This window comes from Psammomys obesus, unplaced genomic scaffold (assembly GCF_907164565.1).
Source record: "Psammomys obesus unplaced genomic scaffold, mPsaObe1.curated_primary_1811, whole genome shotgun sequence".
In the NCBI taxonomy this organism is placed as follows: domain Eukaryota; kingdom Metazoa; phylum Chordata; class Mammalia; order Rodentia; family Muridae; genus Psammomys; species Psammomys obesus.
This window is the reverse complement of record NW_026592510.1, coordinates 19,355,698-19,367,972: the sequence shown is the minus strand read 5'-3', so window position 1 is coordinate 19,367,972 and position 12,275 is coordinate 19,355,698. Positions and strand designations below refer to the sequence as shown.

General features: G+C 46.3%; 1 protein-coding gene across 4 annotated transcripts in view; it reads right to left on the bottom strand.

Annotated features, from left to right (window-relative positions):
• Nucleotides 1–12,275, bottom strand: part of Pcsk5 (proprotein convertase subtilisin/kexin type 5) — a 429,034-nt gene that overhangs the window by 29,958 nt on the left and 386,801 nt on the right. For 2 of the 4 annotated variants that reach the window (XM_055613830.1, XM_055613832.1), the window contains exons 27-30: nt 11,691–11,891; nt 7,659–7,739; nt 4,807–4,890; nt 2,834–3,029 (exon numbers count right to left, since the gene is read on the bottom strand). In XM_055613830.1, coding sequence (XP_055469805.1) covers nt 2,834–3,029; nt 4,807–4,890; nt 7,659–7,739; nt 11,691–11,891 — 562 coding nt within the window. The remainder of the gene's footprint in view (nt 1–2,833; nt 3,030–4,806; nt 4,891–7,658; nt 7,740–11,690; nt 11,892–12,275) is intronic. The other 2 variants (XM_055613831.1, XM_055613833.1) reach the window with 2 other exon arrangements.

The following is a 12,275-nucleotide window of genomic DNA, read 5'->3' as shown; positions in this document are numbered from 1 at the left end:
CTGGGCCCATGTTCGTCCTTTTTATATTTTACTTGTGTGTGTGGTATAGTGTATGTGTATGTGCCCATGTGTGCATACTTGTGCATGAATGTGTAGAAGCCAATAACTGACACTATTACTCTCACTGTATTTTTGAGACAGAATCCCTTTTTCTGAATGTGGGGTTTTCCACTTATGCTAGACTGGCTGGCTGGAATCCTCCTGTCTCTGCTCCCTCAGTACCAAGATTATAGGTGTGTGTCATAGTACCTGTCAGCTATGTGGGGCTCTGAAGCTCAAGCTCAGGTCCTCCTGTTTGTACAGAAAGCACTTTACCTACGAGCTTTTAAAAAACATTTGCTATTTATTATTAGTATTATTATTGTTAGAGATAAGATCTCTCAAATATCACAGCTCTGGCTGTCCTGGAACTCACTCTGTAGACCAGGCTGGTCTCAAACTCACAGAGTTCCACCTGCCCCTACCTCCCTGAGTGTTGGAATTAAAGGTGTGCACCACTAATGTCCGGCTTATCACAGCTTTTGTTGTTGCCTTTTATTTTTTATTTTTTCCTTCTCCAGAGACAGGCCCTTGTTATGTAGCTTTGGCTGAACCCCGAATTCACAATCCTTATGTCTCAGCCTCCTGTGTGCTATTTTGGTGCCTACTAAATAATCACAACACTGTGCACATAGGCCACTATACACACTTTTCTTTAATGAACATCTACTCTGGTGATTGAATGAGAACGGCCCCATTCTCTGTGGGTTCATATATTTGAATGCTTAGTCATCAGATGGTAGACTGGAAAAGATTAGGAGGTGTGGCTTTGTTGGAGGAGGTGTGTCTCTGGGTATAGGCTTTGAGGTATTCAAAGACTATAGCTATTTCTAAGTGATTTCTTCATCCACCCCCACCCTCCCTCAGGGCTGTTTTAGCACTTTGCTCTTCTTCCCATTGAGCTGGCAGGAACTTGACCTGCTATACTGTAAGGATTCTGCCAGGCTCCTCTCCATGCAACATATCCACTTTGTTGTGACACGCGCTTGCCCATCAACAGTTGTTTCTGCTACAGATATGTTGTTGTTGGCTTTCCCAGTGCTCATGCTCAAATAACCTTTATATATCAGGTCAAGGCTAAGCATTACCCTCAAGGAGCAATTTACTCCAAAATGAAATGTTCTATCCCCCCAGGGAAGTTCCTTGATTCAAGAGGTTTAAAAAGAGAATCATTAAAATTCAGGAAATAAACAACTCAGAAGTCTCAGGAAGTCCCTGAAATTGACTAGCTCTATAAGGTCCCTCCTTCTTCATAGCTGTATAATAAGCAGTAAGGCCTGCCAAGAAAAGAAGACTCTCCAACCTGCCTAGCTGCCAATCTCCCTTTTTACAGAGAGCTTCAGGGTTCCAGGTTTCATGAGTGATGATCTCATCCTGGGGTAGGATTTTGATAATTCAGCCTTTTTTTTTTCTTTTGAGTTGTTCATGTGCCTCTAAGTAACCTCTCATCCATACTACTGTAAATAACTTCAATAAGCTTATTGTTCACCAAGTTGGACATCTATAGCGTCATATTTTGGTCTGTCATTGGTTTCCTATCTGGGGTGAGTAGACCTTTCTTTGTGTCTCCCCAGGAAGAGTGTCAGGAAATAAAGAGTGAATACAGTATAATAAGATATCTTGAGAAGAGACCACATCTATATACATTGTTACATCACGCTGCTATAATAGCTCTATTTTTCAAATCATGCACTATGATTAATTCATAAGTTGAACTTTATCGTGGGTATGAAAAAGCAGAACAGTTACACATAGGGTTTGGTACTACGCAGCCTTAGGCATTACCCAGAGGCCTTGGGATGCCCCAAAGATAAGGGCAGATGACAGGTCTTTATCCTTACTATTAGAGATAGTTAGAAAGCGTTACACTGAGGTGATGGCATAGGAAGAGAATCTGAGGAAAGGAGGGAGGGAGGGAGGGAAGGACAGAGGGGGAGCACTCATCCCTTAAGGAGCTTGTCACTGAGTGGAGTGATAATTGCAGCTAAGGCAGACTATAGTAACTGAGGCCCTACAGTGCCAGTCAGCCAAGGAAGGAACAAGAACAAAATGGGAAGATGGGGCGTTTGGTGACCGCGGTTCCACCAAACCTACAAATGCGGGGGCTTCCTAACATTGTCATGTGGGAGAATTGTCATTTTTGCTACATTTGATACTTCTGGTCTTCTGTTCTCTGTCCTCATAGGCGAATCCTGTTGGGAGGAGACTAAACGGTTTTTTAATTAGAGGGCTGAGAAAACCATAGCAATCAATAAATAAGTAGCCACTATTACTGTTTATAAGTAATAACTCACCTCCTTGAGAATTTGGATGAGACTCATATCTCGACTCTGCAGTCATGATGCAGATGAGAACCGAGAACATTCAATTACTGGTACAAGGTGGGAAAAGAATTGCCAGGTACCAGGCAGACAGGCTTTGGTCAACGAGGGGCCTCACGTGTGACAGCCCATACCACGTAGACTCTGTGTCAGAGGCTACGTTATCTGAGTTTTCGTAAGAACAGTGTGTCACCCACCCAATGACGAAATGTCCTAACAATGTCCTTCTAAGAACACACCTCCACTGCTGTGCAACGCAGGTCACACTATTGTCACAGAAATCAGAGCACACACCCTGACAAGTCACAGCGAGAAGCGGGCATCTGGCCTCGTGGAAGGTTTGGTTGCTGAGGCCCACCGTGATGCCACGGTCAATGGTATCGAGGAAGTGGGTACTGAGACTGTGAGAGAGATCCTTGAAGAGCTGCTCTGAGGAGCTGCGGGGCATGAGTCAACGGGAGGAGGTGACTTACTCTGGGCAGCTGTGGTAGCACCTGCCATCGTGGAGAACCAGGGCGTTGTCCGGTGAACTCAGGCACTTTTGGCAAAGGTCAGCTCCAGAGCAAGAGGCACAGCCCTCGGCACAGTTTTCACAGCGGCCGCTCCTGACCGAGGGCCATGTGTGCTGGGGACAGGAGTGAACACAGGCCTGCCCGAAGAGGTATGTACCTAGAAATCCGGGCATGAGGGCAGAGAATGGCTGTCATGGTTGGTCACACACATTATGCAGAGGTTTCAATTAAAAAAATCTTTTCCAAAGTCCAGGTATTTGCAATATTTCAGACGTGATATACTTTTGTCCTTTAATTAACTAAATGTTTGGGAAGGAGATTGGCCATAGGGGGCTTTGGCCTGTTTCGTTTACACATTAGAGGCTGATCGCCATGGGGCTTCCCTTTGCCCTGCTGACCAGTCCTGCCATCTAATGCAGTCACATGCCCGGCACTCCATGGGGTCCTCTTTCCTGCTTTCTCCCCAGCCCATCCGAGATGGATGAGGCTGACCTGGGAGCAACTTTTCTAGACATCTTCCCTTGGAACACAATGTTCCGCTTCTATGTGTGCTTAATCGGAAAGGTGGGTATTGTTAACCTAAACAAACAAACAGACAAATTTGGGCTGGTGAGACGGTTCAGCACATAAGGGTGCTGTCACACCTGATTAACTGAGCTTAAGCCCTGGGAAGCACACGAGGAAGGAGAGAAACAACCCTTGCAGGCTGCCCTCTCAGCTTCACATACAAGCTGCAGAAGTGAAGGTTCTGGAGTTATAAAAATCTTTCAGTACCGAGAATTGCTATACTTTTCCATGTTATTATTAGCTGTTTATTCTCTTATTTGTGTCTGATTTGTCAACCCAAGTCTATCATAGGAGTGTATGTATAGGAAAAACAGTACATGCAATTCTTGGTTCTGTTGTTTCAGATATTCATAGAAAGCACTGGAATACAGTTCTGGAGAATTAAGGGGCCGATTGTGTCAGTGACATTGTGCATTTCCACATGGCTTTGCTGATAATTTTTTTTTTTTTTTTGAGACAGGGTTTCTCTGTATAGCCCTGGCTGTACTGGACTCGCTTTGTAGACCAGGCTGGCCTCGAACTCACGGAGATTTGCTTGCCTCTGCCTCCCTGAGTGCTGGGATTACAGGTGTGAGCCACCACCACCAGCTCTAATGATAATTTTTAAAGATGTCTTTTTATTTAACGTTTAATTATGTTTAACACGTGTGTCTGTGTGGATGAGCATTTGAGCGCAGGTTCCCCGGGAAGGCCACAGGTATCAGACCCCCAGGAGCTGGAGTTCCAGGTAGCTGTGAGACACCCAGTGTGGATGCTGGGAACTGAGCTCATGTTTTCTGCAAGAGCAGCGTGTGCTTTGTCCACTGCACTGGGCCATCTCTCCAGCCCCTAACGGTAATTCTTGTGCGAGCACAACACTATGCTAATGTACTAACTATATAGGCAATCTATCTTGGGGAAATTATTTATGCCTGGTGTTTCTATAAATAAGGTGTGTTTTTTTAAGGAAACAAGCTAGTCTGTTGCTACCCTTCCTCCCCGCTCCCAGTGCGAAGTGCAGATCAAAGAAGGAGACCACAGGCAATGCAATGCACTCACCTGTACTCGTCTCCTCTGCCTTAACTTCACTTGTCTTAGGTAAAAGAAGTAGGGACTCTTAAAACTGTGAGGCACCCATAGATTCCAGCAAATTCTGTGGCCAAGGCAACCCAACACCTCATCATGCTTTTGGAATAAGAAGCATTTCTTGGTCCCGGAAAGCTGATTCTGACTACTGGTGGCCGTTTGGTTTCTCATGTGTGTCCCCAGGAGCCACAGTGATGGGAGGATGTGATGGGACTAGATCAGTATCGTGCATCTGAGCACAAACCGCCGCTCATGCAGGAGTGATGACAGCTACGCCGCCTCCCCCCCCCCCCCATGCTCACCTGTATGACATGAAGTGCAGAGAGTCTCAGATCCATTGCAGGTTTTACAAGAAGAATCACAAGGTTGATCCTGCCTCGTTGTTTCTGTAAGGGCAAGAAACAAGTCAGACTTGGCCTTGTCTCATAGTGTCATAGTGTTGGGAAAGACCCCACAGTAACTCAGTTCCCCTCAGGGCAGCTCCTGTTTAAAACTTTACATGAGCGGATCAGTGGTTATGACCCATTGCTACAATGTAGAATTTATTCATTCTTTCTCCTTATTCTCTTCTGGGGAACTGATTATAAAGAATTCCTTTGTAACTGGGCAGTTTGAAAATGTATCTCTATGGGACAGTCAGAACACTACAGGGGATGTTTGAGCTAACAAAACTGGGGTTTTTTTGTGTTCACACCATGTAGATGTCTGTCTTTCTGTCTGTCTCTGTGTGTGTCCATGTGTTCGTGCATTTGTGTGTTTGCTCTCTCCTCCCAAGAGCGTCCGAAGGCAAGCTTTTCCAGGAAGCTACCTCAGAAGGCCCCGGGGACAGTTATTCATACATAAAGGACAGCCTCGCCCACCCCACTCAGTACACTCGGAGCACTTCCCAGCACACCCCTCATAGGGGAGCTAGCCCCTGGCAATCTTAATGGCCCCGACCTCTTCCCCTCTGCCTCCCTCCTCTCCTTCTTGACCCTCTTCTCCTCCTGGGAGTCTGGTGTAGATGGCTCTCTCCTCACACCTGCCTCCAGATCCCAGCTTATGGGTGCGGTAACCATGGATACAGTAATTAAACTCCTAGAGTCCTACTTTCTGAGAGAGAATGGTTTCCCCCTTGTAGAACCGTGAAGCTCAGCGAGACCGGGTGGCCTGCTTCATGCTGACAGCTTGTGTGACGAGCTTACTCAGAGCAGCGCTCAGTGAGACTCTGTGTGAAGTGCTTAACACGGTGGCTGAGTTAAGACAGTGTGTGTGTGTGTGTGTGTGTGTGTGTGTGTGTGTGTGTGTGTGTGAAGTGACTCAGTAACAGAGCTCCACTCACTCCCCTTCCTTTTCCTCAGGTGTTCTTCCACCCCATTTCTGAGGCTTCTTTAATCACCCCCCCCCCCACACACACACTGGGGTCTGGGGTGGCCACTGGGAGGCTTGGCTTAGTTTCTATGGTGTCACTTATGGTTGACTATAAAGCTGCTGAGCCTCGCTGGGAGAGAGACTAAGGTGAGTACTGATGGATAGAGAGCTATGATTGATGTAAATGTACCTGTGCAGTATGCACACGGAATGCACACAGCAACATGCGTACACATACATAATGCACGTGTGTCTAAGTGACTGCCCAGGCTGCCACGCTGATCGGCAAGATTTTTCTCCTTTGGAGCAATAAGCTTGCCCCAGCTTTACAGTACACAATGAAAGCTGATGACCGACTGCTATTTCCTTTTCCAAATGGGAGGAGGCACCTTGAACACCTAAGAAGCCCTATAGAGTGACAGCAGTTTTCACAAAAGTCCTCAGGCCTCCCAGGATGACAGTTCTGTTTCTGGGTCCTTCCACCTGGAGACAGCACTTGACCATAAGAAGAGGCAGCAGGAAGGCAGCAGCATGCTGGGATGCTCAAGGAGTGACCGTCATCATCCCTGACCCTGAAAACCACACGGTGTCTGGCCACAGGCTGACTTTCTCATCTTGTACTAAAATGTCTTGCTCACAAAGATATAAGTTTGATTTTTTTCATATCCTTGTGAAATTCAGTGGATATCTACACATATGTATTTTTCAAAATTCTATCTATCACATTCTGGCAATTTTGCTGTTTTGCCACATAAAGTTGGTATAGAATTCTGCAGCGTCCTACTCTGTCCAGCAGAGGGGACTCTGAACAAGCAATTCACACTAAGCAGCAGCAGCAGCAGCAGCACCTTGTCCTGAGGAAACCTTGACGTCGATCATGGTTCCCAGTTTTCGGGACTCTAGGAATTCTAACCTCGCTAACACTGATAAAAGAGAAAAGGAAAACAAAACAAAACAAAAAACAAAAAGAAAAGAGAAGAAAAAGAAAAAGAAAAAGAAAAAGAGAAAGCAAAATCTCTTTGACCAAGAAAGCAGTACCTGTTAGTCAGAGACAACTGTAAAAAGCCTGGGTCCTTATTTTCTTATTAAATAAATAATTAAGAGTCACATGATTCTATATCTGCACACTGAATCTATTTAACTGTTTATTACTTTGTGTTGAGGGCTTTGTTTTTATTTTATTTGTGTTTCGGCTTTTTTTTTTTTTTTTTTAAATAGGGTCCTGCTATGTAGCCCAGGTACACAAACTCCTGTGTACTTGGGTTACAGGCATGCTCTGTTATGCTTGACTTGCCTTGTTTTTCAAAAACTCATCCTTTGAAGAGCAAGCTTTGCCAGTGCATTTTGTTCTCTTCGTTCCTTTCCACAGCTCTATAGCATTTTACTCTATGGATACAACACCCTTCACCTCTCTTGTAGCCATTTAGCTTTTCAGTCTTTGCTACTTCAAATGACACCACAGCGGCCAGGAAGGATTGTGCTGCTTCTTTCGCCTATTAGAGATTTGCTGGAGGTGGAGCCCAGGGGATCATGGTTGCTAGGCAGTACCCTATTGCTGAGCTCCAGCTGTAGCTACATATGGCCCTCATGATGGTCTTTCCTAGGCAGAGTCAGTTCTCAGCGCATGGGGAATGGCCTTTAGATGCAACAGGAACCTGCAGTTGGATCAAACCGATTCCCCACTGATTTTCTTATGGCCCTCCTGTCTCCTCTCTCATGACTTTCGTCTTGGCTTTCTGGCTGTCAGGGTTGCTTTCTGCACAGTGGAGATGGCTGTGAGGTCTCCTCCCGGTCTCCCTGTTACCTCTTTTCATTTGAACTTTCCACCTTCTTTGCTCCTGCAGCAGGCTCTTCACCAAAGATGGCTTTTCAGTGGGCACAGCTTCTTTTTATTAAAAAAAAAATAATAAAGTGTTTTGTTTTAATGATAGAAGGACCACAAAGAAGATAAGCTTCACCCATGCCCCCACCTCCCAGAAATATCTGCTGTGTACTCTCTGCCACATAGATTCACCCTGAGAGGTAAGGGCTTGTGGACTGGAATCTCTTACACCCTCCTGTAGGAAACTGAGCCCACGTGTGCCATTCAACACTACAAATTCAGATGTTCCCTCTTGCCATAGCCTTTGAAGGCATCTTTTTGATGTTTTGCATACGTATTTGTATGAATCACATTTCATTTTTTGATTACATTTGTAGATTGCTTTGCCCCACAGATCTGCTGTGGTTGTTATAATGAAGCTTCGTGAACATCCTTGACGGGATGCAAGAGTCTGGGTGTGAGCGTCCGGGTTGGTCAGTTAACACCTGTGTTCTGGGGACTGTTTTTTTCTGAAATCAATACTATTCCTCAGTGCCTCTCTGTCTCCCATCAATTGTTTTCTTTTGTGACCCAGAGAATGTGGCTCTGTAAGTGAGTTGTTGTTTTGATCAGGCCAAAGGGTCAGGAAACAGGACTCTTAACGTTGTGCAGGATGCAAACGATGTCTCAGGTCTGAGATGTATGTGGTCTCGTGTTCACGCTAAGCTTACAGAGGAGGGTACTAAGGCTAAGCAGAGAGAGTGTACTGAGGGTTACACTGCAGTGAGCGGCCCGCCCAGGATTTGAACGCAGGGCTCTCTGTGGTTATTCTTATTGTCACCAGTTTGCAGTGCTGGGATCCCAGCCAGGGCCTCATGCACAGGAGGCAACTGATCTATATGATTAAGCCACACCGTAAGTCTCCTGGTCTGTCGATCTTTAAAGTCTGCTTCCACTAGAGAGAGCTTTTTTGAGCAATTAATTTCCATTTTAAAGTCATCTGTGAGAGATCAAAGTGGTGCTTTGCTGGTGAGACAAGGCTGATTTGTAGTGTTGCCAATTTCTGTGGTGTAAACCTTTCCGCCGTAGCTCATTTTAGACTGTCAGTAGCCTGACAACGCACTTACACAGTTCCTGGATGCTGAGCAATCGGGGCAAGCCAATGCAAATGGTCCCTTTGTGCCACTGAGGCAGAGTTTAATTATTTCATGGGGGCTTGTGCATCCTGCATTCTGCTTTTCTATTGGTTAAGTAATTAAAGATGCCACCATCCTTCCTCTATGAGGCGATTATCCTCCCAGATAGATAAATCCCTTTTAGGAATCAGGTATCTGGGGCATTTTCAAAGTCATCTGCAGTTACTGTTAACCAACATTTACCTCTCCATGAAGAGGCTGACTTTCTTCCCACAAGTTCATGGATGCCAGTATTTCCCAGAGCTTAGGAATTAAGATCAAAAGAGCAGCTAGCGATGAGTTGTTAGTATGTGGTCAAAGATAAAAAGCTCGTTCACCAAGCTGTGCTTTGTAGATTAGTCCTTCATTGCAATCTGTAATCAGAGCCTGCTATGACCTGGTTCTAATCAATGAGGAAAATAGGTGGGCTGGGGGACTCCCAGGCGTGCTTGCAGAAACTTTCCGAGACTACCGGAGGGGAGAAACTTCAGAAGAGCAAAATGCTTTCACAGTGACAGGGCAACAGTTTGCATTCCCAGGTCTGAGGAAGCCATGCCTCTGGCCTGATGCTCCAGGCCTTTTTAACAACACTGCATGCAGAATGGCTGTTCGGTATGTCTGTCCTTCAGGGACACCGCCCTGAGTCATCTTCACAGTTAGTGAGTGGGACAGAGGGCGGTCTTCTGTGGATATTTTTGGAGGCTAGAAAACATAGTAGAGCTGCCATCCTTGGGGTGCAGGGGTCTTGGCTGCAGGATTGGCTTGGAAGGCTGGGGTATGTGGTGTCTGCTCCATCCTTGGTCTTTTCAGGGGAGGGGAGCTCCCTCTCTTGGAAGTTGACAAAGATTGATGGCTGCTGTCACTGTCAGACTGGTTAGCCACAGTGCAAAAAAAGGGTGGTGTGATTTAGTCTCAAGGTGACTTCTCGGAGCACAAGAGAGCCATGCTCATGAGCTGGCCATCACCTTTGGATCTGAACCTAATGTGTTCTGTTGGAAGTATTGCAGGGGAAGGAATGGGATTGAAGCTCAAGCCATCTTAGTGTCCCACCTACATCTGAATCTGTTTTCTTAAAAAGCCCAGACAAGGAGGCTGAAGACCTTGATACCACCTAGGCGGCTACATTCTCTTGTAAACATCCTGTGATTTGTTCAGGCTTCCTCAAGATTGACCTAGAATGACTGAAATCTGTTCCTCATCATCCAAAAGGTGTGGCTAATTGGTGCTCGCTCTCTGGAACCCTCCACTCTCCTATTACACTCCTGACCTTGTTTTTAGGGGAAGAGGCAGGAGAAAGCTGTAGGCCTTGGCTCCAATCCTCTCTAGACTTAATGGAATGCATTTCCCATTTACTAGCCCTCTCAGCGCTTCAGCTTGTGAGGAGAAGGCGCACTGTGGCTTTACCTTGCTTAGTGAGCAAACATTCCTCCCTCCTCTCCGTTAATGCTCTGCATGTCTTATTTCATAGATCACAGAAATGGAAAGTGCAGCTATGCCATCGACTTTATTGCTTTTGTCCAGCCACGAGAAACATTCTTTTCTGCTCCCCAATTCCCTTATTAGTGTGAGGCCCCCAAATGGAATAAATTCTTCTTTTCAAAAACATTGCATTGTGATTGCAGAGGTGAGGGGGGGGAGGGCTGTGGGGGTGGGTGGGTGTGGTGGTCTGACAAAGGGGAACAATCAAAGTCTGGTTTTTGCTCACAAAATGCGTAGTCCAGTTGAAGAGACATGTAATCATTTGGGGAATCGAGTCGGCTCTGACTCTTGGCTCCCTGCATCTTTTCATCATCTGGACGCCAGATAAAATACAGATGTTCAGAGCAAGAAACACAGCCCCAGACCGTTTCCCTCTTGGCTTGTACTACCTCTTAAAGCCCAAATGCCAGAACAACTCGTTTTCAGCATTTTGGCCCGGCTATAACTCACAGAAGATATCCCAGTCTGGATCAAGTAACTTTCTTAGCCCCAAGTCGGAAACAGCCTGGGGTGCTCTGGCTTTTGGTGATTGTCTTAGGAGAGTCAGAAGTATCCTAGTGGACAGCAGCTGTGACACCCTTCCTCTGAAATCAGCAGGGGACCTTCCTCCTTGTCTTGTGTGGCTCCCTACAGCTGCCACCATCTCTATACTGAGGGGACCCTTGCCCCCAAATCTGAGAGCACCTTTTATTTTTCCATAGTGTCACTGAATGTGAGTCAGACTCCCTTCCCCATGAAAAGGACTTGGGTTTTTAACCTTCTAAGAGACGTCATAGAAAGACTATAATTACCCTAAAGGAAGCCAATAGTGGGGCCACAAAGGTGGAGAGGAATGAATGAGGGTCCTTCCTGTCAGAGTTCTCGCTCGCTCCCACATTTCTTTTTTCTCCTTCCCACCTCCTCAAAAGACCAAGCTTTTGCCAAGTGTGGAGGGCAATGCCCCATACCATGCACCTAACTAAGCAAGTCCAGTACCACTGGGTTATGTGCCCTCACCCCAGCTGGGGAGGGCGGCTTTCAAGAGACCGGTGTCAGCTCTCCAGCGAGCTTCTCAGTACCAATGTGTCAGGCCACCCCCAAGATGAAGGTCTCCTTCATTGTAGAGGTACAGGCACATGATAGAAGCTGTTCTGGAGCCTGTGAGAAGATGGGAGTTAGGCCACATCCTATGTCACCCTTTCCTTTTCTCCACATCATCCATATCTTGCCCTCTGCTCTTTTTCCCTTCTTGGGCCACACACCTACTTCAGCTTCCTACCTGGGAGTTTCATAAGCTCCCTGAGACAAACATGATCCTCCCTCAAAACCCATTTCTCAGAAACAGCACTGAAGAGGGAGGAAGGCAGAGACAATGTCGGGCCTCTCTCTGGCAGGTACGTACCAGTCCAGACCTTGCTTTCAACCTGGGACCAGGTGGGCCAGACACAAGTCCCATTTCTCAGCTGCAGCCCTTCTTGACAGCTGCTGCACTGGTTGTAGCCCAATCCTGTGCAAGTCTCACAGGCTCGGTGGCAAGGCTCACACGTTCCCAATGCTTGGTCTCCATAGAAGCCACGGCCACAATCCTGCACACAGCTGCCACCTTTGGAAGACGAGGGGAAAAGCATGAAGGAGTAACTCTGGCCAGCTGGGCTCTAGCACGTGGCAAGGCCAGATACTGAAGGACTTGACAGGACATTTTAATTGCATGTGTGCAAACCAAGATGGCTTTAGGTTACTCCAATCAAGGACTATGTTTTAATAAATGCAATACTTTTTTTCTCTTCCGGCCATCGGTTTAAAGGGCAAGGAGCTTTGAAGAAAGATTTTTTAACACATCTAAGCCTTAATAAAATACAAAAAAAAAAAAAAATGAACCTATGAAGAGAACACTTGAGGCACACACCTTTAGTCCCATCACTTGGAAGGTAGAGGCAGGAGGATTTTTGCGATTTGAGGCCAGCCTGGTTTACACAGCAAGCTCTAG